General features: G+C 45.2%; 1 protein-coding gene across 1 annotated transcript in view; it reads left to right on the top strand.

The window, feature by feature from the left end:
• Positions 1–25,634, top strand: part of CCNY (cyclin Y) — a 129,239-nt gene extending 103,605 nt beyond the window's left edge. Inside the window, exons 4-10 of the mRNA XM_060006093.2 lie at positions 3,940–4,040; positions 9,765–9,800; positions 13,008–13,065; positions 13,158–13,277; positions 18,409–18,575; positions 21,798–21,960; positions 22,620–25,634. Coding sequence (XP_059862076.1) covers positions 3,940–4,040; positions 9,765–9,800; positions 13,008–13,065; positions 13,158–13,277; positions 18,409–18,575; positions 21,798–21,960; positions 22,620–22,736 — 762 coding nt within the window. The 3' untranslated portion in view covers positions 22,737–25,634. The remainder of the gene's footprint in view (positions 1–3,939; positions 4,041–9,764; positions 9,801–13,007; positions 13,066–13,157; positions 13,278–18,408; positions 18,576–21,797; positions 21,961–22,619) is intronic.
• The last annotated feature ends 389 nt before the right edge of the window (positions 25,635–26,023 follow it).

Below are 26,023 nucleotides of genomic sequence, written 5' to 3'. Positions count from 1 at the left end.
TTTTTTGAAAGCTGTATAAACCTGGACATAGAGCGTTGAGAGATTTGAAGAACTCCTTCCGTAAACCCTCACCCCCATTTCTTCGCCTGCTGGGTGCGCTGGAACACTTCCCCCCCTCATTAGCAGGTCAGCCGAGGAGCCTGCAGACAAGAGGAAGGGTGGGGCGGAGACCGCCTCCGCTGGTCACTGCAGCCCCTTTAAAGTGGGCTGGAGGGAGAGGCAGTTCTGAGGGTGGCTCGTGGGCAGAGCTGCGCCCTCCTCGTGCCAGTCTGCACATCTGTCTCACATGCTGTTGCTGACCTCACGCTTTGCGGTGTGCACAGTCCCAGTGACCTGCCCCATGCTGTGCATCCTGACTCAGAGTGTCCTCTTTCCCCTGTGAACCCTCTCACCTCCCGACACAAAAAGCGGAAGCACACAGTTGTTGGAATGTGCTCAGGTGTGCTTATTCCTATAAAAGAAATTTCTGTGCTGCCTTATGTAGCAGATGACCAGGGTAGCAGCATGACCCTGCAGACCACATTGCAGAGTAGCATTTCAGCTCTGCCCACGACAGGAGGAGCCATTGGAATGTGCCGTTGCAACCAACTGAAATAGAATTTGAGTGAAATTACCTGCAGCTTCAATTAGGCTAATAAACCAGCTGTGCTTTTTAGGTTTGGGGACACTTGGGTGTCATAAGTTAGAGCAGTAGAGAAAAGATAAGTAGCAATAATAATAATCAGTACAGTCTATTGAGTGTTTTACCACGTTTGTGCCAGGCTCTGTTGTAATTGGGTTAGTGTACTCGATAACCACACCTGGGAGGTACTATTTATCACTCCCATTTTCCAGATGAGGAAAGTGAGGCACAAAGAATCAGCCAGATGAGCGGTGGAGCCAGCACTGAGGCCCAGGGGACTGGCTTCAGAGCTGCCCTCCCAGCTCTCCTCCTCTGTGCTTCTCAGATGGTCTCGCCAAGCGCCACCTGGACAGAAGTTGTTTAACTTATTTATCTGAAGTCAGAGGGAACACTCCTTTCTGAATTTGGGCCCAACTAAAATTTGTAATTTAATTTGTTGTTGAACTCTGGAATGACCGTTATACTTTGCCCTTATTTATAAAACCTTCTTGGTTTTTATTTGCTTTATCGTGAGGGACGTTGTTTCTTTAATTTCTCCTTTAAGTGTCTGAATAACCTGCTTAGTACATGTTGCTAAGATGATCTACAAAGAGGCTGCTATTTGCTAAAAAGCAGTGGCCATAGGTAAGCCATGTAAGGAGAGGTGAGGGAAGATGATCATAACAAGGAAATAACTTCCACCAGGTGGAGAGAAACAAGGGTTTTCTGGCTCCAGAAACACGTTAGCCAGCAGCACGTGTTAGCAAGTGAAAGAGGCTGACTTTGGGAACAGTCGCCAGGGAGAGGGCAGTAGAGAAGGAACCCCTGGCTGGAAAAGAGGGGGCCTTTCCCTGGCTGTGAATTTGCCGAGAGAGACTTAAAAAGTAAAAGGAGGCTGCTTCTAAAAGAATTATTATAGATTTTAAAGCTTGAAACCATTTGAGGATAAACCCCTTGGGGGACTTTTAACAGTAAGCTGAGCTAGGGCAAATTATAAAGATTAATATTCTAATCAGCACCTGTGTTTTAGATGTAATTAGATCAACAGTTATAGGAAAATTTAATACATTACAATAGAGATGCTTAGGTATTTTAGAAAGGCTTGTGTAAAGGGCTTTATTTAAAGTTTGTAGTTTATTTAAAATTTGCTGACGTTTTGGTTAGCTAATTAATGAATCTTTTAACTAAAATGTGGAAGTCTCTGATTATAAATTGTGGGTGGCATTGTAGGTGGCTGGGAGTCCGGAATCAACCCCCCGGAAACTTAGGGGAAACTCATGGCTTTTGCTTTGGCCTAATTTTTCTGTAACATCCTCCTCCCCTCGACGACAGCATGCCTAAAGTGAATTGATCATTCTAAGTTAAAGGGGAAAAAAAAAAAAGATATTAAAACAGAATGAATCAGGAGTTGAATGGCCAGCCTCCCTTACCCTCAGCAAAACAATCACAGTATTTGTTTTAATATTGAGACAGGTGATAGCTGTAAAAACTTTGTGAAGGAATAAAGTAACTAGAGAGTGTTATTTATCAGTTAAGCAAGAGTCACATTGTTAGCTGGACTTGGAGCCAAAAGAATTTTGTTCAAGCCCTAGATCTACCACCTGATAAATGGGGGGGCCTTGAAAAAGCCTTGACGTCTTACTTCTCCGATCTTGTAGAATGACTCCTGTCTACCTGTTCACGTGGTAGACTGAACGGGAAGGTGATCTGCAAACTGATTTCAGCAACAGCTGACTATGTTGATGTTATTATTGTTATTGCTCATTCGATTTATAGGTAAATTTTGTATACTTTTCCAAGTTCAATAGCAAAACTGATGAAAGTCTTTCCAGTGTTTTAAGTATGGATATAGTTTTTTCATGAGTATTAAGCCATAGAAGTCAAGGAATGAAGTGAGTGTGATCCAGGAACTGAAATTTTAAATACTCTAAACCTTGCTTTTGCCTCTTTGGGAGATTTGCTCTTTTTTTTTTTTTTTTTAAATTTATTTTTGGCTGCGTTGGGTCTTCGTTGCTGCACACGGGCTTTCTCTAGTTGTGGTGAGCAGGGGCTACTCTTCCTTGTGGTGCGTGGGCTTCTCATTGTGCTGGCTTCTCTTGTTGTGGAGCACGGGCTCTAGGCATGCAGGCTTCAGTAGTTGTGGCTCGTGGGCTCAGTAGTTGTGGCACGCAGGCTCAGTAGTGGCACATGGGCTTAGTTGCTCCGTGGCATGTCGGATCTTTCCGGACCAGGGCTCGAACCCGTGTCGCCTGCATTGGCAGACAGATTCTTAACCACTGCACCGCCAGGGAAGTCCCGGGAAACCTTATTAAATAAGAAGTAAATGTTAAAAGTATCGAACAGGGCATTTGGTCTCTGATGGGCTTTAAAGCTCCCTTCATGTTCATAAACCATGGATACTGAGGGCTTCGTTGGGGGTGGGCACATGAGGCAGGCAGTGTTGTTATCCTTAAGGAATTATCTTTTTTGGTTGCTGAAAATGACACTTAGATTGTCAGCATAACACCAGGCAAGTGGAGACTTGTTTGGATGATTTTATTATTTTTTTTCTAACATGCTTTGAGCTAGAATTATCCAGATTGATGTCTACTAATCATATTGCCCACATAATTGCCAAAAATCGACTTACTATTCAATTAGATGTCATCCGAGTATAATTTAAATTCTTTAAATTCTTTGTTCTTTAACAGTATATTTCAGAAGTAGATCTTAGTTCTGAAGTTTTCCAAAGAGCTCAAAATTTATGTAGCTGTGAAAAAACCAGGCATGAGACTGCACAGGCACCCTACCTGAAGCTTATACATTGGTAGTATTTTCAAAAGCATCAGATAACTTTCACTTATTTTTATCTTCACCTCCTGAAATTCAAGATTCGGAGATTCTAAATGAACATTGGCTGCATTTTCCATGGTCCCCAAATCGACTGTATCCCAAGAATAGAAAAAATGGGTGCAGTGGACTCTTGTCTTGATCCTCGTGCCTCAATCCAGGATGCCGCCTTCAGCAAGGGCTTTCATTGATGTGATGAGCGCATACTTCTTGTTTCTCAGTGATTTTACGGACTCTGCAGCACACGCTTTGATGCTCGATTGCGAGAGTGTACTGTTCTGATGGAGGCTGGGGGCCAGGAGTGGTGGTGGTGACTTTTCTTTGTGGAAGAACATGGAATTTCATTGTAGGAAGGAAGTGGGTTTGTACTGTTCTTGCTGGTAGTGTTAACATTTCTCACCAAGACACTTTTCCTCTATAGGCTGGTCTCAAGGTGAAGGGGATGATGTTCCTTGGAAGAATTTTGAGCCCTATTTAATTGTCCTTGTCTTGTTGCCATTGTTTTTTAGCATCCTCCAGGACAAATAGGAAGGAAATACAGCTCCTGCTCGACTATTTTCCTAGATGATAGCACAGTCAGTCAACCAAACCTCAAGTATACAATTAAATGGTGGGTATACACATTTTTCCTTAACTGAATGTCTTTTCTTTTCCTTAACTGAATGTCTTTTCTTTTCCTTAACCTGATGGCTAACTGGTTGGTTGTGGGGTCTGGGAGTGGTAAGATTGGGCAGGGGGAGGCCATATTCAAGAAGTCTTTTTAAAAAGTGATTTTGGGAGTTAAAATGTGGGGTGTTCAAAATATTTGTCTATATTACCGTTTACATAAAAAGGCCAAATTTTTCAGTGATTTTAAATGTAGGTTAGAGCATATTTTTGAGTTTTGTGCATACTTTCTACCTTCCCACCTCCTAGTGAAGCCATCCTGGCATAAATCTGCTAGTATTTTACCTTCAAGGTGTAATGGGTCCCACTTTGACGTGGGGTTGCAGTAGAAAGCAGGCTTGGCACCATGGAAGTGTATTTGCCTGGAGCGTGGAGAGTGGGGTTCTGACCTTGGCTGTCTCCCCAGCAGGGAGGGTGGGCTGAGCCCCCTCGCTCTGGTCTCTTACTGTAAAATGGGGCTTAAGGGAGGAAAGGGGGGCGGTCTTCGGATAAAATCTTTTCCCTTTGTGGTTTCAGTTCTCTTATTTTCAAGGGGGAGGTGGGAGGGATGGAATGCTGGTTTTTCCAGAAATGTTCCCACTAGCATTGTGGTAGGAAGCCTTGATAAAGGTGCTGGGGTCTGTGGCCTATGGCTCAGCTATGAAAAACCTGGGATATTTTGCCTCTGCACTCATTTAAGAAGAGTCCACATTTAACAGCAGTCCACGTTAGCATGTGCAGTGAGTGTTTGTGTTTGTAAATAAGAAGGCTTCTTGTGTTCCAGTGGGCCAGGCATCCAGGCCTCAGAGCCCTGTTCTGCGTGTGCCCACACATGGCAGTCAGGCCTGCCAAGCAGTGGGGACGGTGCCCCCTCCAGGCGGAAGGTGGGAGGTGGGCCCGCCTAGAGCGAGGCCGCCTTCTCCCCTATGGGTTGCTTGTTTCTAAGATCTAAACGGGAACGTAGCTTCTTCCCTCCTTCCGTTGGTGGTTGAGGGACCAGCGGGCATCACCCCACAATGGGCGCTCACGGCTGGGAGCCCGCATGTGCCCTCGCTCCACCGCCCTGCCCTTGGCCGAGCTGCCCTACCCTGGGGCTGGGCTCTGTGCTGGGGTCTGGGAGGTGCTGGGGCAGGAAGCAGGAGCCTGGAGACCTGGCACCTGGCACCCGCTCGAGCCCTAGAGCCCCGCCTCCCTGGGGCCTGGGACCCTCCCTCCAGGACTGGCGGGAGCTGTGGGTTTCCAGGGGCTCGGACTCTGTCGCTCAGTGCTTCACCTGGGGATGACTTCACACTGCCACTGGTTGTGATGCAGACACTCCGGGGCCCAGTAGGAGATCTGGGTGACAATTTGATATTTCAGTGTGGAGTCTGGGAGGTAGAAGCTCCGCAGTCACAAGTGCGGTCTGTGAATCAGTGGTTCCAGCTCGCCACACCCGCAAGGCCCCCGAGGGCTTAGAGCCCCACTGAGGTGTGATGTCTGGCCCCGCAGATCCAGGATCTGGAATGTCAACCCCGCCGGGAGATTCTCATAGGTGGCCAAGGCCAAGAACCCCTGGTGTGAGTGAACAACTGCCTTCGAGTTCCCTTGAAAGCTTAACCTGTGGTTAATACCGGGAGGAAAAGCAGCTGGACAGCTGGGCCAGTGATGATGGCTGAGTGCCGAGAGGAGGCATCCAGGGTGGATGCTGTGGCTGCCCTGGTCCAGAGGACGCTTCTCCACACCACCCGGACTTGAGATGCCTTCAGTCAGTTGCTTATTTGTTTTAAAATGTGCCGTTTTCAAAAATGTACACTTTGGACCTGGGAGCTGGGTAGGGTGGGCCCTAATTGTAGCAATACCATCAGAATCGTTCCCTGTAAATTCCCGTATGTCACACGTGACCTGGTTCTGGTCATTTTGAGATGTTAGCTGGCCTGGGTAACTTCAGCCAGGGCCTTTGACAGCACGAGGGCAACGAATGTCATGAAGGGCAGGGAGATTGGAAGTCTGAAGGCCCTCCTATTCTAAAATTCTGCCTAACCGTATCCTACACCTGCCAAGGCCCTTGTGACCTCCTGTCCCAAGATGTTAAAATTGATACAAACTCATTAGTCAGCTTCCTGTGGGCAGAGTAAGCGTTCGTGGGCTGAACTCGCCTCCTGATAAACCATGTAGGACCTTGGAGAAAATGCTCTGGGTTCTAACAATAGCTTTCTAAGCTAATTTTAGAAGAAAACCCTTCTGGGGAGTTCCTTGGTGGCCTAGCGGTTAGGATTCCAGGCTTTCACCGCCGTGGCCCAGGTTCAATCCCTGGTTGTGGAACAGATCCTGCAAACCACGTGATGCGGCTGGGGTGGGGGTGGGGGGGAAAGGTTACAAAAGAACCAAATGGAAATCCAGGAGTTGAAAAGTACTCTGAAATAAAATTCATATTAAAAAAAAAGAACAAGAAAAGAAATCCCCTTCTGTAAATCGGGGATTGCCAAAATGAACAAACATTTACGAATTCTGGTTCAGGAATGGGTGGAGGGTTGAGAGTGGCTCTAACTGTCAAAGAGAAGCAGCAGCAGTGTGACACATTTGGGCACAATTCTGTGCTCATTTTTTTCACAGGCATAGTATCTTCTCTGAGAACTTGATTTTCACATCTTTCTCCTGAAGGTCAATAGCTGTGGTATGAATTTAGAGTTTGCCACCCACCCCCGTGCCCCTGTAACCGACCCAGGCCCCGAATCCTGTGTGAGCACGGGGATGGTGCTCAGAGGACAGGGGGAGGGCGGTGAGGGCCGCTCGCAGCTGCCCACACCATCCGCGGCCCCGGGCCTAAGGGTCGAGAGCAGCTTCGTACACCCGCCAGAACCCGGCACCTCTGACTTAGCTCTAGGTGAGAAGTACAGCGAGGGTAGTGCCCGCGGTCAGAAACATGTTTTGTTTTCCTGATCAAGAAAATAGCATTTCTTCATTCCCAGCTCCCCTTCCCTCCTGGCTCTGCAGCAAGGGCAGTTGAGCTAACCCTCTGGTCAGCCTGTCCTGGGTGACCTCACCATTTTCTGAGGACATGGCAGACTAAGCAGGCCTCCAAAGCTGGACATTTGGAGTAAAGCCTGAAGCCTGGAATTGATTCTGTTTTCAGCTGACTGTCCTTTGCCCCCGGCAGTCACTTCTTGCACAATGACCGACTGAACTGGCCTGTGGAGCTGGGCCCAACACGTGCATCCTCAGCTTGGTTTTCTCACTTTCCGGGGTATGATCTTGAGTGGACATTGGCCTACAGACTGGCACTGTGTTTTATGGAGGCCTGAGTCATGATAACGTCCAAGCTTGCTTTCAGCTCTGGAGATCTGGGAGACAGTAACCTTGGGGCCCCGAAGACCTTCAGTCCATCTACAGAAGCCGGAAGACCTCTTGAGGTGGAATTATTCATAGGGCAACAACAATAATAATAATAACTTTGCTTTAGAACTTTATATTTGAGATCATGCTTTTATACACTTCATTTGATTGTAATAACCACTCTGTGATGTGGGTTGAATTGTAATTTTTTAGTTGAGGAATTGAAGGCTCTGAGAGGTGGATAAACTCTAATTGATGAAGGAGCCAGTTTTTAAACCCAGCTGGTCTGACTTCAGTGCAGTGGTGATTTTCCTGTGATGTGCTCCCTCACAGGGGAAGCAGGGACCATATTTTTCTCAATCAATCAAAGCAATTAAAGTAATCACTATACCAAACCCAATCATATGAAACATTCAATTTAATCATCACAGCAGGACTGTTAAATGAATAAAACAGTACTTTCTTCCTTTTTCCTAGAGGCAGCATTATAGAATGAAAGGGCATAAAACCATGATACAAGTCGGAAATCCCGACGTCTAGTGTCTCTACCTGATTTTCTTATTTATAAAATAGAATCAGTAACATTTATTATTTCCCATTGCAGGGCTTTTAAGGTACGTGAAGGCACTTTGAAAACTGTACCATTATTTTTTAAACTTCTGAAGTCCCTTCACCCCACTTTCCTTCATCAGCTTAGATGCTTTTCAAGATGTTAGGAGGAAGAGAATATATTACATTTGCTCAGGGATACTTTTAACACTTAGCTGAAATCATTTGAATTAATAGATCTGGAAAGAGAGATTTAGAAGGAGATGCTTTCTTTGATAGAGTGAGATGAGCTATAGTCATGTTGAGTCGTGGGTGAACATCTGAGCTACTCAGAGTCCAGCGTGCATGCCCAGGTCTCTGAGTGAGTGCCGCCGCCGAGTGAGCTGAGGTGTTTGGGACCCAGCCCTCTACCTCCATGTTGGTGCCCTGGATGGCAGTTTCTGTGCTCTGAGAACACAATCTGATGCAGCCAGTTAGCTATGTTCTTAGAAGCTTAAAAAATAAATTTTTGGCCTCCTCAGTACATTTTAAAGTAAAACAAAAATTGTGGAAGGATCTAGACAGGTTGCAAAAGAGGAAATAATAAAAAAAAATTGGGCAGTCAACACGAATAACCCTGCCAACTTGACAGGTGATCAAAGAAACTCAAATTGAAAACGGTTACACTTTTAACCTGTCCAGTTGGAGAACATTTTTTCAAAACATTCAAGGTGAGTGTTGGTGAAGGGGAGGTGAGACAGACACTGGTGGGGAAGTACACTGGTACAGCTTTTCTGCAAAGATACTGGGATGTATATGTGGGGAGCCTTACAGTTATTAATGACCTTAGAGCAAGTAATTCCAAGTACAGGATGTTTTCTTATGGAAATAATATAGTCATAGGTCACACAAATATTTATCATTATGGTGTTAATCATAATTGCAAAAATATTAAAAATAACTTAAATGTTCAATAGTAGGGGGATGGTTAATAAATTATTCAACAATGTAATGGAATATAGTCAGCCATTTAAAGTCACGTTTTTGAATAACACTTTAATGGTAAGAAAAATGTTAATGAGGATAAAAGTGGGATGCAAACCTGTTTGCTTTAGGTAGATACGAATAAATACCTCTATATCTTAAGCTGATAGTAATAATCTGGGCAGAGGAATTATTTTTCTGTATACTTTTTTTATTTTCCAAAAATTTCTTCAATCTGAATGTAACACATTTTATAATCAGAAAAACATTATTTGAAGAAAATTCAGGGGATAGGAATGTCTTCATTAAATCCAGATCTTTTAAAATGTAAAATAAAATTTTAAGGTATTACAAATAAGAGTTACACTACCATTTCAGCAAATGAATGAATAAATTAGGCAGATTTCCAAGAGGTTATTGATTTAAAAGAAAAAATGGCAAACCACTGTGGGTAATATTCACATTTTGATGGTAGTTATAAAGAAACCACTAATTTTCTAAAACAGCAGGTGCTGAGTTGGAGACTTCTAGAGGTGTTTAATTTCACCACCTATTTTTTACATAGTGCCTGTATTTTAAAGTGAAGAAAGCTTAAGGTTTCAGCTAGAAAGAGAAACTTGTTTCTGAATATCACTTGAAGTTTTGGTGTTTCTGGAAAAGATTTAATAATTGCTCAAAATAAGTACCTGATTGATTTACTTTGAAGAATGCATTTTCTTAATCAGCATTGTGAATTAAGTGGGGCTGTTCAGATGGGTCATTTTTTACTTAAATTTTAAATATTTATGGTCAGACTGATGCCAGATAATATATGACATCTTGAATGTGCTTATGAAACACTGAACTTCTGCATTTTATTTTACAGTGTAGCTCTCGCAATATATTACCACATCAAAAACAGGTAGGTGGATTTTGATTAATTTTGTGCTAAAAACATCACACATCATCTACTGTGATGTTTTTCCTATTACGTTCTAGTTCCTTAGCCTTTGAGTTTTATATTCTTATTTCATTTTCATAGAATCTCTAAAGTTAGTACAATTTACCCACACTTCCTAGGTAAATGCTGAACTGCTTCTGAGTCAGAGGACACGAAACGAAGCCAGCAAAACAAAGTTTCTTGACAATGTTCAGCCTCCTCTTGACTTTATTTTCTGTATAATTTGCTTAAACATTCTGTCTGTTATAAAATATTTTAACAATTTTCTGTGTGCAGCTTTAACATGAAAAAATGTTTAGTTTATAGTTTCAATTCAGTAGAAAAAGTTTTGTTGTAAATTTAGTCATAAACTATTTTAATGTAGTAGAAATTCTCTCTCTGATAGATGTCTGGAGATAGTTCAGTTAATTTTAAAAGTCAGTTAAAACAGGGACTCACAGAAGAATCATTTAAACATTTACCTTAAGCATTTTAATTCAACATAAAACATGTAAAAGTACACTCATCTGCCAGTTTTATGCAGCACTGAGGCTTCTGCTTTGAGCGTGGGGCATTGATTACTGAAGTGCTGTCCTTTTATAAGCCACACCTGTTTTGTGTGTGTTTTTTGGTTTGTTTTTGTAATCAATAGCGAGAAAACTTGTGACATTTGCTAAACAATGACTATAGAATCTTTTAGGCTTTGACCACACCTGATCTACAGCAAACTTGTTTTTAGTGATTTCCTTTTATTGGGTCTTTATGAAGCATCCTTCTTCGTTTTCATGAGAACAAAGCCACTCTCACTGCAGTCCTCTTCCACTGATGGGTGTGACATTTACATGTGTTATATGAGTGTAGTAACAGTTCCGGGAACCAGCAAGGTCACCTTTTGGCTAGCGTGGGTCTCCGTGGCGGGGGCCACAGCCCTGGAGTCTATTTTAGGAAGGGGACAAGGGAGAGTTGTGACAAGCAGTGACGTGGAGGGTAGATGACAGAGCTTGTGATGGACAGGTTATGGGAAAACACAGCCATTGGAAGCAAATACCTGGAAAGGTATTCTCTGTAATGACCTTTCTCTGTAGTGTAACTGTGATTCATGGTTCATTATGGTGCTTGAGAAGTTTGGATTTACGAACTTACAAAATGTAGGATACTGGAACTTCGAACCTTGACCAGAATAACTTAGTGACAGTGTAGATTCGTCTTGCTGCTTATTTCTATGATAGTAGTTCACACTTTTTAAACACTTAGGTCTTAACTAGCAATGTAATACCATTGGTGAAACTCAGATGTGTTCTCAAAACAGTTTTGCATTAGCGTCTCCGATTTCTCAGTTCTTAGACTCTATGGGCCTCAAAGCTAATCTGTAGCCATAGCTATTAATAATAAGACCCAACTCCATTAAATGCTTACTCTGACCGCCCTGGTCAGCTCTTTGCATGCCTTATCTCATTTAATTTTTTATAACAGCTCCATGAGGTGATTCTGACATTATCTCCATTTTACAGATAAAGAAACTGAGGCATAGAGAGATTTTTTTAAATAATTTGCCTGAGATTACACAACTAGTAAAGTGGGGAATTGGGAATTGAACCCAAGCAATATACCACTGAGACTTTAAATGATATGCTCTGCTGGGTTAATGGTGATACATTGGGCCGAGAGGAAGTGGAGAGAGTCCAACAGAAAAGTCAGCCTGTGGAAACAAGCATGATTAATTTACAGATTGTAGCCTGAAAGTGTCTTGAGAAGAGGTGTCTGCAGACTCCCTCTTTGATAAGTCATACTGACCCAGCCTCAGGGGCTGGTGATAGATCCCTTAGCTTTGATAGAGACTGTGCTGAGATTCATAGCTTTTAATGGAAGTGAAAGCAAAATCCACTTCTCAGAGGAGTCATTTTAGCTTAAATTTTGAATCCTTATTTATATTTCTGAACCTACATTTTGATTTTTAAAATCACTTGTGAAAGTTTCTCGAGAGTGCTGAATGGTGTTTCAGGGGCTCTCACTCCTCAGGAGAACTGAACAGGGCTGAAGAGCCTGAGGAGTTGGGGGCGTCCCTCACCTTCCTCCTTGAGTACCTGGCAGAGGTGGTTGGCAGTCGAGGGGGATCACGATTCCTCAGCGCCAGGTGCACTTTGTTTTCACCCCACTCTCCAGTCCTGACTGCTTGAGCCGTGCTTTTATTCGGGTTCATCTAAATCTTTGCTGTCTGTCCTGCAGGCTAGTGAAAAGCAGCACAGGTATGAATGCCCAGAGCTTTAAAAACAGTTCCCACTGTGCAAAGACAGGGATGAAAATTGAGCTGGTCTGCCAAGCTCTTTCTTTCGCTTTTATTTTGATGCAGACAGTAAGTTCATAGAACAGAAACTGTAGTGTTTGCCACGGGGCGTGCGTGTTAGGGACAGATCTGCAGCCTTCTGATACTTGCGAGCCTAGTTGACGTTGGAAAATTGTGTGCTGTTAACCAAAGCAGTGGTTTCCAAATTTGGTTTTTAAAGAAATAATTTTAGACAAAACTCAAATGACATAAAACAGATGGAGGTAGACCCATCACTAGTGGAGTGTGGACGACCCCCCCAGAGCCCAGCGGCCCCGCTGAGCTCACAGTGAACACTGCCACTTTAAATGGGTCTGTGCAGTTACCGGCTTGGTAACAACCAGTTACACTTTTCTACATGTTCCCTCTTGTTTTTCAATATACAATCATGAAACTCCTCATTAGCGAAGTGGTTAAGTTGCATGCTGTGAAACTTTCAAACTAATCTCCAGGACACACTATGAGTGTTCATTGTTACCCTCAGACTTCTTTCTTGTCGACCACAACCTAAGGATGGTTTAAACAGATCTGTCAGCCTTTGCTCAGAAACAAGAGGTTAAAGAAATTTAGATTTGGTTCATTTGAAAACTCAGGAAATGAAAATCTAGATTTTCACTTAATTAAACTAAATGTGATTCATAACCTTTATTTCTTGGACTATTCAAAAATGACTAAGTGTTGTCCCCAAGAAAAACAAATTATAATTCATGAATAATCAGTAGCATCTCTTAACAGCACTGCTTCTGTTTCTTGAAATAACAGCTGAATCAAAATACATTTTTGTTTCCTTTTGACTGGCATTCATTCTTGCAGAAGGTAAACTCCGTTTTCTGTTATTTCTCCCCCCGGCCCGCCCCCCCAACCAGGGACCCAGATGGAAGGATGCTCTTGGATATTTTCGATGAGAACCTTCACCCTCTTTCGGTAACCCTCCCCCGGGGTCTCAGGGTGTTGTCCAGTCGTGTCTCTGTTATTCTTGTTGGGCGGCCAGTCATTGAGAATCTCTCCTTTCCCAGAAATGCGAAGTGCCACCAGATTATGACAAACACAACCCAGAGCAGAAGCAGATTTACCGGTTTGTTCGGACACTGTTCAGTGCTGCTCAGCTGACTGCGGAATGTGCCATTGTCACCCTGGTGAGTGCCCACAGGGTGATGCAGTCGTGGAGTGGGGCGCAGGCAGGAATGTCCGTCACGGACCTGGGAAGCACAGCACCACTTCAGGGTTGTCTTTTATCTGCGAGGGTAGCGACGGGATCTCCTAAAAGAGGGTGCGTGTGTGGTCTGCTCCACAGTGCCCACCTAAAGCCCATTGTCAGATCGCACTCAGAATCAGGAAAGCTGAAATGCTGCGTGCAGGTAAGTGAAGCACGGAGCCCAAGGGCCTGAGAAGGACCAGCGCCTCCTCATTAACGTCCAGGTTTGTGGTGTTGGTTCCCTGCAGAGGTTTAATACCATTGATCAGATGTGATAAGTTCATATATCGGAAGGACTGCTGTAGTTGCTGCCTTCTCTTCTGTGATTTTCATGTAAATATGTGTCTGTAAGATACTCAGAGACAGCATGGACATAAATCTGCACTTTAAGACTTGAGATAAAAATCTGTAACCTTACTTAGACTCTGAAAACCTTAGGGACGGACTCTTTAGGTCAGATCTCATTTGGGAAATAGATTTGGCTGTGTAGCCCATTGTCACTGACCTTTCGTCACTGACATTGTGTGCAACTCAGATAAGAAGTAAGCTCTGCCAGTGCACGGGCTGCCCCGAGGGACCAGAAAGTCATCCCTGCAGTTCCTGAGAAGAGATTGGTGTGTGACAGAAAGTGTACAGGACCCTTTGTGTCTCTGCCACACTAAGAGCCCTGTACTCTCGGATGATTGGACGGTAACCTGTTTGTTTGTTCATTTCTTCTCTCATGGAACTTGCCGCCTGGTAGGTTAACAGACATTCAACAAGTCTTCCTCTGGTGATCTGGAGTGATGATAGGTCCTTAGGTCATGATTGGGAAGCATATTTATTGCTCAGCTTTGTTCCTCCAAAGGATGTCACGTCCTTAACAAAACACACCTTGGGCAGCAGGATTGATATTTTAATGAAAGGAGATTGTGATAAAGGGGAGGGAAGGGTGAGAAAATCAGATGACACTGTGGATAAGATTAGTACTAAAATCCACACCATGATGAAAGATTCATTTTGAAGCTTCTGCAGATGGAATGTGGTGGGGTTTTTTTTACCTTCCATTCCTAAGAAAACTGTGACCTGACCGTGCCCTGTAGTGCCTTAGAGTTTGGATTTATTAGCATGAAGGAGAAGGTTAGCGTCCTGTGGAGGACACAGTTTCTGCAGAGACATGGAGAACATGTAAAGTGTGTTTCCCTGTCTCCGAGGATGGCTGGGAGGGGTGGCTAGTTTGTCTTGGGAGTACTACGAGAGTGATGTGTATTTGTCAGTCATTGGAACTGCTGAAATCTTCTCTTGTCCTGTGACATCAGCTGGTGGCTTAGCAGGGGATTAGCATACATATATGGCGGTCTTGCTGGCTACAGCCTAAAGGTGAGCAGCTTTGGGGCCCGCACAGCAGGCCCAGCTCTGCAGACGGATTCTCTGGGGCCTGCTTGGTTGGCCGAGTCAGCCTGGGGCCTGTGGGCAGAGGGCAGACAGCTGCGAGCTCTGAGCGAGCCCCATGTATGATGATCCTGCCCTTCTCTCCAGTCTCTAGAGGTAGAAGCAGCCGTTCACAACAGGCCCGGTCTAGAGCTGGCAGAACTGCATCTCTCTCGGCCTTTCTCCTGGGCCTTCTCTTGGCGGCATGCCCGGGGGGAGGCGGGGGGGCCCACAGTTAGCTCTGCACTGCTGCACACAAGGAACCAGACTGCAGCCTGCCTGTGCAAGGAGCTTCCAGGACCTTCAGCCACTTGCTCCTGGCTGTATCAGGGAGCACCAGTCATGCCAGCCCAGCTGGGTCCCCCTCGAGTGGCCTGGCAGGTCCAGCCATTGCTGCATGGCCATGAGGGCTGCCATTCAGCCCCTGGACTGCAGCCCCAAAGTGCCTCGCAGAGGCTGGTGCTCTGATGTTGAGGCGACCTGTGGAATCTATCCATTCTGACCCCGAAGACTCCCTTTTTAGGTCACGTTAGTGGTTTCTAAGGAAGTCAAAAGCTGTTGTTCAGATGGTGTCCAGTGACGAATCCAAATATCTCATTCTTGTGCTCCTTCAAATACTAGCAAATAGGAAGCGCTGTTGAGGTCCCAGTTGGCTAAGCTCTGGGTACGAGAGTCTTAAGATGAATGGACCCAGTGCTGCTCTTTAAAATCCATGGAAAAGTTCCAGCATCGTCGGAAGTTTGGTCACATATCCTGGATTCCATGAGCTTGCATTTTCTTCCTCCCCCGTGCCTTTAACAGTTTTATTTTGTACAGTCAACCGAATGCTCTTTGTAGCTCAGTAAGTGCTCACTGGCCTGTATTTTCTAGAGACTCCCAAGGACGGTCCTTCTTATGAAAGTAAATCTGCAAATTTAATTGAGCAAGAGTGTCCTGTTAGCAACGGTCTAGGGAATGGTGTTGAGAAAGAATCAATTGTCTGTTATTTTACTTGGCAGAGAATTAAAACACCCAAGTGGGAATTTACTAAAGAAATTGCAGCTGACCCTTGAGTATAGCTTTACTGGCAAGTTCTGCTAAATTACATGCTGTTAAGTGGCGCTTATTATGAATGCCTTATCTCCCAACATAACAACTGCCTTCCCTCAGTAATGGACTGTATTTTCATGTCTGATTCCTCTAGTTAGCCCTAGTGGAATATCAGACATGGTAGATGCCCGTTATTTTTTTCTAAATGTTATCTTAAATATTATCTAGTGTACCTGTTAATATCTATCTACTATGGTAAAGTAAGAAGAAAATTGAGTAGCCTTCTTTCTGTACTGAGTCAATGAGGAGCTGTTTCGTTGGGGAGCTTGGAGAGGTTTACATAGCTCGTCTGTATAAAGGAATAGAGTCTTAGGGATCTGGATGAAGACTGTTCATAACAATTGCTTTAAAAAATCTGGAGTTAGGTCCAGCTTCAGTTTTCTGCTTGTTTTTTTTTTTAAGAAATATTTTATTTTATTTATTTTTTGGCCGCACCACATAGCTTGTGGGATCTTAGTTCCCCGACCAGGGATTGAACTCGCGCCCTCGGCAGTGGAAGTGTGGAGTCCTAACCACTGGACCACCAGGGAATTCCCTATCATACATCTTTTTGATTCTCTCCTTGGTAGAATGAGAAGAATTAGTCATCAACCTTTGTAAAAACTATGGAAGTAATCATTCCACAGTTCAGAAAAATGTAAAACATACCAATAAACAGATTTTTATGAAGGGGGACTTTAAAAGGCATTCGTACCTTGTGATCCAGCTTAAGCAGTGGGCTTTGTGGATATTTCTGATGTTTGTCTTCAAACTAAATTATGGCAGTTTATAAATCCTATATTACAATTGGTTTCATTTTACAACTTCAGCTGGAATTATTTCATTTAAAAACAATCACTTCAGGGACTTCCCTGGTGGTCCAGTGGTTAAGACTCCATGCTCCCAATGCAGGGGGTCTGGGTTCGATCCCTGGTCAGGGAACTAGATCCCGCATGCCGCAACTCAGCCTGCATGCCTCAACTGAAGATCCCTCACGCAGCAACGAAGCTCTGATGTACTGCAACTAAGACCCGGCGAAGCCAAATACATGCATACATACATACATACATACATAAATATTAAAAAAAATAAGATACTTCACACCCATTAGGATGACAATAATTAAAAAAAAAATACAGAAAACAACAAGTGTTGGCAAGGATGTGGAAACACTGTAACCCTTGTGCATTACCGGTGGGGATGTAAATGGTTCAGCTGCCGTGGAAGATAGTATGGTGGTTCTTCAAAAAATTAAACATAGATTATGATATGATCCAGCAGTTCCACTTCTGGGTGTATACCCGAAAGAATCAAAAGCAGAGACTCGAACAGATACTTGTACACCAGTGTTCACAGCAACATTATTCACAGTAGCTGAAAGAGGAAACCACTCAAATGTCTGTCAGTGGATGATAGATAAACAAAATGTGGTCCATACATAAAATGGATCATTATTCAGCCTTGAAAAGGGAGGACATGTTGACACATGCTACAATGTGGAACATTATGCTCAATGAAAGAAGCCAATCACAAAAGGAGAAATACACTGCGATTCCACCTATGTAAGGTACCTAGAGTAGTCACAGTCACGTAGGCGGAAAGTACAAAGGTGGGTGCCAGGGGCCAGGGGAGGGGAAGTGGGGAGTTGTAATAGGTACAGAGTTTCAATTTGGGAAGATGAAAAAGTTGTGGAAATAGAGACAGATGGTGGCGATTTCACAACACTGTGACTGTTCTTAATGCCACAGAAATGATTAAGTGGTAAATCTTATGTGTATTTTACCATAATAATTAAAAAAATACGTTTATCAACACTGCCTGTAAATCTACAATTACCTCAAAATAAAGAGTTTAATTTAGAAACAACTACAGATAGAAAAAAATAGGTTTCTTCCTTTCACATCCTTTGTTCTCCTTCTTGGCACATTGGTGGTTTTGTTTTGTTTTTTTTAAACGGAACTTTTTTTTTTTTTTGGCTGTGTTGGGTCTTCGTTGCTGCATGCAGGCTTTCTCTAGTTGCGGCGAGCAGGGGCTACGCTTTGTTGTGGTGCGCGCGCTTCTCATTGTAGTGGCTTCTTGTTGCGGAGCACGGGCTCTAGGAGCACGGGCTTCAGTAGTTGTGGCTCGCGGGTTCTAGAGCGCAGGCTCAGTAGTTGTGGCGCACGGGCTTAGTTGCTCCGCAGCAAGTGGGATCTTCCCGGACCAGGGGTTGAGCCCGTGTCCCCTGCATTGGCAGGCGGATTCTTAACCACTGCGCTACCAGGGAAGCCCAGTGGTTTGTTGAATGTGTGTTGATGTCATAGTTGGTAGAGTGAGAAATTAACCCACAGCTCCTAGAACACTTTCCTGCCCCGGAGTCTTAAGGGCCGGCCTCATTCACACATCCAGTTACGGAGTGTGCCTCTCAGCCCATTTTGCCTCAGACTCGTTGAGCCCTTTGACTTTTTAAAATACATGTGATCAGGCTGTCAGCTCCTGTTTAAAGCTGAGCTGGGGGAGTGCAGTGAACAGCTGGGAGTTGGTTCGCGTGTGTTGGCGGGTGTGGAGCAGTAACAAGGCAGGTCACCGGGCGCCGGCGTGCTCGTGTCTTCCAGGTGTACCTCGAAAGGCTTCTAACATATGCAGAGATTGACATCTGTCCGGCCAACTGGAAGCGGATTGTTCTGGGGGCCATCCTGCTGGCCTCCAAGGTATGGGACGACCAGGCCGTGTGGAACGTGGACTACTGCCAGATCCTGAAGGACATCACGGTGGAGGACATGTAAGTGTGGGCGGGGGTGTCTGCAGAGGAAACCCTCCCCTTTGTGGACCTGCTCAGTGTGGTTATGAGTGGATGTGATTGCACGTCTGTTGTGGGCTGGCCGAGCAAGGACACAGTTGCTGAAAGCCTTATTCTAGGCGAACCTTCCTTTACCTTCCTGCTCCCTGTCTGCATTGGGGCTCATCCCAGCTCTGTATCTACTGCAGACTGATGACTGGCAGCAGATGGGCTAAAATGTTACCTGTTTCTGTTCAGAGAGAAGACTTTCACTGCTTTTGTCACGTTTTGCAAGTTCAGTTGCTTAAAATGAGCGTTGTGTCCTCGAAGTCCCCCTGTGCTGTCCTGGTCGGGCTGTGTGTTCTCAGGGCACCATCCTGAGCTCACACTTAGCTGCGGCCCAGGGGCTGGGGTCCCAGGGGCTGGGCGTACAAGAAGTGGAGTCAGAACCTCCCAGGAGCAATGAGCTGTTTTGGAAACACTCAATCAGATGAATTTCTTACAGTTCCTTATGGTTTACAGGCATTTCTGACATGATTCTTGCTAATATTTTTCTCGTCTTGTTTGGCTTCCTTGAGGAAGCTCTGAGCTGGAGCAGGTTCCACTGTGTCCCGGTCCACATACAGGTCCCTGGACCCAGTGACCAGTGTGGGCTCCTCCCCACCCTACCCCCCCTCTTCCGGTTGCTGGTTCGCTGGGCACCCCATTTTTGTGCTGCCCTGGGAGCTCCTGTTTGTGTTTTCGGTCTTTTGCCAGAGCCTTTTCCTGCTGCATACCTGTATGACTCCTTCCTACATGTCATTCTTTATCATAAAAAGTAAGACAAATATGAAGTTTTTGACAGCAAGAAAAATAAAATGAGCATAGTTTTAAAAAGTTCCTGATTACATTTCAAGGTGAAAACAGTTACTAAGATAACTGTCATCCAGACCGTAAGTAGGTTGCTTCCACCTTTGAGCTGCTGTGAATAACACTGTCGTGAATATGAACACGGGTGTGCAGATACCTCCCAGAGGCCCTGCTCTCCGTTCGTTGGGATCTATGCCCAGAAATGGGATTGCTGCTTGTTGGCTGGTCTTTAAAGTGAGCCCAGTTTTCTACAAAAGCCGACAGGCCATTAGGTGATGAAAACAACTCTCTTTACTCCATTTTAGAACCCCATTTGCAAGTTGCTAAATGGCATCAGTTCAGTTGGGTTTCTTTACAGCGTTGATCTAACGTAACAAATATTTCTTAAATTTTTTTGTTTATTGACTTGAATTTATTTATTATAAAGTTTTACATCAGAACTATTTCCTTATAATTATCCCCTTCGGGGCAGTAAATCCATCAAGCCCGTTCTCTCTGCATCACTTAGTTTTTTGATGATTTATCACATAACAAGCTGTCAGATGTCCCTGGAGGATGTACTTCTGCCGTTTGGAAATTCAGATTTGGGGAATTATTTTTATTTTCTAAATCTTGCCTTAGTTGGAAAACACAGAAGCTCTAAAATCTTTATTTCCCCCAAACTTAAACATTCTGTTCAAGAAAACACTCAGTATTCAGGAAGGCTGTTTTTTCCCTAAGGAACCCTGGGAAACTGCCACCTTGTTCAAAACAAGATTCCTCTTGACTTTAATCCTAGTTATACCCTCAACAAGAGGCAGTGGTGTCTAGATACCATTTGGGGCAGGAATAGCTAGCTGACTAGTTCTCTTAACATTTATACTAAAAACTTGCTGGCATTGGAGAATGGGATCTGCAGTGGCACCTCTTAGCCACCGGGTGGCAGTCTGTCCACAGGCAGCTCCCAGGTTGCCCAGGAGAACACTTCCGCCTTAGCGTATTTTTGACACTTAAGATTTTACCTGGGTTCCAGTATTTCACAGGATGACTTCTTATTAAATCTCACTGAAAGGAGCCATAAATACAAGTCATGAAAAGTGTAAAGTTTAGCACAACACACACATTTGGGGCTTTACTCCTTTCTCGAAGCTGCATCGAAGCAGCCCCTCCGATTAAATGACCTGAATGCGACGTCTTGGTTCCTCCCCCTCTGAGGCGCTCAGGCCTTCGATAACGACTTGCTGAGGTTTCTCGCTTCTGATCTGCCTGGGAGCTTCCGTCGGGGAACCTGCCGCCTCAGTGCTCCCGCCCCCGTTGTCATAGCAGCGCTAGACGGGCTCGGATGGCTAGATGGGGCCCCTGGCCGGGAGCAGACGAGCTGCCCGCCCCCACCTGGCTCCTCCCCGCCGGAGCTGGTCGCTTCCTGGGCTCAGTTCAGCTCTCACTTCCCGGAAGCCTTCCCTGGATCCCTCCGCCCAGGCTGAGCTTGGTGCGCTCCTTTCAGTAACAGGAATTATGGAGCACCAACCTCATGTCAGGTGCTGAGCTGGGGCCAGGCTGCACCATCAGCTGTCACGGTTTCTGGCTCCGAGGAGACAAGGAGGGGAGACTGTGATAAAGGACAGAAGTGATCCCGAGGTGCTGCCTGGAGAGGTGGCCCTGGAGCAGTGCTCCCAGACAGACCTGTCGCTGAGGACGCTTCTCCCCCGGCAGTAACTACCGAGAAGTAGGCCTGATGACAGGGAAGTTTTCAGATGCATTCTGGCCGCCCTGGTTCGTCTTCATACAGCTGGTTGGCTCCCTTGTGGACCAGGGGCTGTCGCTGAGTAGTTCTGAGGGGGCGGACAGGACCAGCAGCGGCAGCTCGCAGGAGAGTTAGAGATGCACGTTCTCGGGCCCACCCAGACCTGCCGGATCAGATGGGTGGGCCCAGCAGGGGGTCCTCACATGCCCTGCAGGTGATGGGTGTGCGCTGGGGCTGGGGAACCGCTCCTCCTCCCGTGGTCCGGAGGAAGGCCGGTCAGCGCGTCCTCACCTCTCCTCCCGGGAAGGGCAGTCCTCTGGGTCTTGGGGAGGCCTGTCCTCCAGGCTGCTGTCCGCCCTCACTGGACTCCACTTGACAGCTCTCGACTGCATCTTCTGCCCTGTTTGAGCCAATGGCTCACGCGGAAAGGTGAGGCCAGAGCCTGCCGTGTGTGTGCGCGCGCGCGCGTGCACAGATGTACTCAGTCTCAGTGTCAGGGTCGCCCTTAAGCACTTTCTGGTGATCATCCCAGTTAATCAGGACTCATCCTTCCGGTCACTGGACCAGGTGGACTTGGCTGTGTCCAGCAGCCTGCCCAGGCGGCCACAGGTGGGGACAATGGCTGAGCTGTCCGTTTGTGGCTTTCTCTGCAGGAACGAGCTGGAGCGACAGTTCCTCGAATTGCTCCAGTTCAACATCAACGTGCCCTCCAGTGTTTATGCCAAGTATTATTTTGATCTTCGTTCTCTGGCGGAAGCCAACAACCTGAGCTTCCCCTTGGAGCCCCTTAGCAGGGAGAGGGCCCATAAGCTGGAGGTAAGAGGTGTTGGTGCCCGGCGGGTGCACTGCTGCCGACTGAGCTGTGTACTCGCGGCAGTTCCTGATACTGCGTGTCGTAAAATAAGGACGAGGTGCCCTGGATTTAATTTGTACAACCTAATATTTTAATAACCTTATTAATGGCGGTTTTTACTTAATGTGCACTGATTGTTTTTTAAGTCAAAGAAGTTTTTTAAAAACCCGTTTTTTAAAAACTGTACCCACAAAAAGAGTGTTCCCAGCATGCACTTTTATAAGGAAAAAGTTACCAGATGACCCTACCGATTGGGAATCCAAAAAAGTTTGATTCTGCCTTTTTATTTTTCATTTTTTCAAAGTATTTTCTCCACAGCCCAGTTAGAGCCAGGGCCAGCCCCTGTGGTCTTGGCCTGGGTTCTGGGCCATCACTGATAAGCTGTGTGACTCTTGTGTCTTGCACTTGTGTGTAGCTCAGCTTTGCACGTGCACCCAGCTCTTCCCATCCGACTTTGACGGCTGAAAGTGTGGGGACAAGGAGGCTCATGGGTTAGAGCCCTCCTTCAGAGGAGGCGCAGAGGCCCTCTGCACCTTCATCCCGAGTGTCCTCAGTGCCGAGGGCCGGCCAGGGCGAGGGCGCTGGCTCCCGGCTGACCTGATTACTTCCCCTCTGCCCCCAGGCCATCTCCCGCCTCTGCGAGGATAAGTACAAGGACCTGCGAAGACCCACGAGGAAGCGGTCAGCGAGTGCTGACAATCTGACTCTGCCCAGGTGGTCCCCGGCCATCATCTCCTAACCGTGGGCGTCCCCGCTGGAGGCCGTGCCATCCCTCAGTTTCTCCTTTAGTTCGAGAAAAGACAGTCTTGGGGTGGTTTGGTTTTGTTTCTCTCTTCCTTTTTTTAAAATTCATAGCTCCGCCAGGCTGCCTTGATGAGCGCCTCCGTGCCACGCGCACGCGCAGCAGGGCTCCGAGGACGCGAAGTCGGTACCGTGGGATCCAGTCCAGCCTTCCCCAGCCCCGGAACAGCGCTTCCTTCGTGGAGGAAAGACTCTAACCCTGGAGGAGGAAGGGAAGGGAAAGGAAGTCGGCTAGAGGCACGGAAAGCGGCTTGGCCACTTCCTAAGCCCCCCACCGTCGGTCAGTAGCCGGAACCGACAGGAAAGCCCGGCGTAGGTGACGAAGTTGGATGTGCATTCAAGTCACACGCCGCGTTCACCGCCCCACCTGGATCAGTATGTCCCGTAAGACTTCTTGCATTCCTTCTTGCTGCTTCTCGGGGGTTTGGGGGGGGGGGATTTTTGTTTGTTTTCTTCTGTTTTGGTTTTGGTCCCACAGAGCAGAGAATATAGTTTGTACCCACCATGGCACAGACATCCAAATAAATAGTACTGGCTGTTTCTCTCTGCACAACTCCTGCGAGCTGTCTTCTGAGCTTTCTTCCTCTCCAGGGGGAGCACTTGTCACGTTTCTGTGCACCTTTATTTTAGCCGGTTTTCTCCACAGTGGCAGAATCAACTTGACTGTAGTGCTGAACCAAACGTAGCCCTTTCCCCCGACTCCTCCCCCCGGGAACATTCTAGATCACATGGGTGCTTGTGCCTTCTGGTCCTGCGGTGGTTTCTCTCTGCCCTGACGTCCTGGTGGAGGCTGCTCCCCCGCGGCCCGCGTGGGAGCCCTTCCTCCCCCTGCCCACCCCCTCCTCTACTTCCACGTCCATTGTGCAAGCAATATTCCTCTCAATTTTTATATGTTTACTTTAAATCAAAGTTAGTCTATTTGTATAAAATTTTTTAAAAATCTAAAATTTAAAAAAACGGGGGTGGGGGTGGGTATTCCCGTGGAAGATCATTGAAGGGCAAAATGTTCCTATTTACTGAGGTATTTTTCACAGAATGATTGAATAAAAAACTCAACTTGCATTTTCATTGTGGGTGCTTAGTGAAGTTATACAAAATTAAACTGTGAAGGTTTATGCGTCATTAATTATGACCACCTCTTTTCGTTTCTGACTATCCCTCATTTCCTTATGGGCTGGATAAAAATCTGTTACAGCAAGTAAAATTAAAGGGTTAACGATAGAATACCACGTCAGTCTTAAGAATCTGGGTCAGTGAAGCATACAATGCTTTGGGGTTTGCACATTTTCTTGGGTCACAAATGACAGAGGTTTCTAAGTTTCTCCTTCATCAGGTCTTTGAGGCAAATGGCAGCAGAAATCTGTGTTTCACCTTCCTCCTGTGTGAGCTTGGAAGACTTTGGAATCTTAGGTTATTAGTCTGTGCCCTAAACTCATCCACCTGCTCCCCAGACATGCCTGCTCCAGATGAGACATGCTTTGCTTAATGGGAGGGACTCGGAAACACCCAGCATCCCAAGAACACCAAGCCAAGTACTAGTCAGGTTCTGTGAAATTTGTATCATGTGTAAATGGAACTGTTTGGGCCAGAAATACTGTCAGATTCTTTCTGGCTTAAACTTTCAAAAGCAAACAAGCAGAATATGAAAAGTTAATTATCTTTCCATTATAATTGTGTTGATACACTCTGTATGGGTTCCAGAATCAGCTTCTCTCGTCAAGTAAGAGTTGGATTTAGAATTTGAAATAGAGACCTAAACATATAGAAAATATCATTTTATATTCCCTAATCTATATAGCTTAAAAAGGGACATATTTTCTTAACTGAATACGAATACCTCTCAAATTAGTTCCTCCCATGTAAAGTATCGTATTTTACCCAACATCCATTTCAGGAAAGAGGTTCTGCTGCCTTTAAAGCAGACATCTTATTTTTATCCCTTTTATTTGAATGAGAGAGATTTGAAAATTGAATTATGTAAATATTTCAATGCATCTGCTATTATTTTATGGAGTTTATTAAACTACTTAAAAAAATTGTATAGTCTATTTATTGTATGTATGTACATACAGTCTGGTAACTGAAAGTGGGTTCCGTAAAACCTGACTCAGTCTTGTTTAGACTATGAATATTGTTTTAGCCCTGTGCACTGGACTCTACCTCTGTATAGGAAAATTTTCCATATAAATGAGCATTGATCTGTATTAATTGGTTATGTTTCTTACACTAAGGATTTTTAAAACTCTGCTGTAAGTGTAGATTTCAGTTTTACTTTTGCAGTGTGAATCACTTGACACAAAGGTAGATACTTTAGGTTTGTTTTATTTTTCTACATGATGATGGAGACTTACATTTTGTTCTCTGGTTTGTTCTAAGTTTGCCAAAAAAACACCCGACAACAACCAGTACAGTACCTATTGATAAATCATCGTGATGTAATTTGTTTGCAAGGTGATTCATGCCCTACAATTAAAGCTGTATTGCTATTTAGGAACACATTGTCTTAGTGTAGTTTTTGAATGGACAGTTTTCATCATTAATGAAGGATGAAGAAAACCACACAATTTACTGACTTTAAGTTTAGATTTGACTTAACAAATGAAAGTATCTCAATGAATTTTTCCTTTTTGGCTTTTTTTTCTTTTTAAACTGGGAGAAGAGAAAGAAGTCAGGGATTTAAAACCAAATTGGAGGGCAAGGTGGGAGGTCCTACCAAGATCCCCAACGTGCCCTGTGCCTTATGCGCTGCCTGAGGCCATCGTCTGGCTCCTCTCCCGGGCTGGCTGGCTTCCCGAGCCTCTCCTTTTGGCCTTTGGCAAGACCATCTCCATCTTGGGCTTTCCCTTGGGTCTGGGGGTTTTGATCCTCAGCTGAGCTGCAGAGCAGAATTTTGGGAGTGAGCGACTCTGATCCTTTCAGGCTGCTTTTGGTAACCTCTCACCTGGGGCTGTATTTTACAGCTTTGAATTTTTTAAATAATAAAATATAATTCCTAGTTCATTGTAGGTACTTATTGTTAGATAAATGGATACAGAGAGCAAATAGTGCCTACCTTCCTGCTGCATTTTTTGAATATGACACTGAGATAAAATTGAACAGGTTTTATGGATGCTGAGTGAACCAGTTCTTTTCAAGAGCAGTGGAGAAGTGTTGCTATGTGTTCGGTAGGTGCTGAGTGATCCTCAGAAGGACTGGGGCCTCCTGGAGGCCTAGCAGAGCTCTCCA

This window comes from Delphinus delphis, chromosome 2, assembly GCF_949987515.2.
Source record: "Delphinus delphis chromosome 2, mDelDel1.2, whole genome shotgun sequence".
NCBI classification, from domain to species: Eukaryota; Metazoa; Chordata; class Mammalia; order Artiodactyla; family Delphinidae; genus Delphinus; species Delphinus delphis.
Note: the sequence above shows the minus strand (reverse complement) of the source record. Positions and strands in the feature narration are given on the sequence as shown.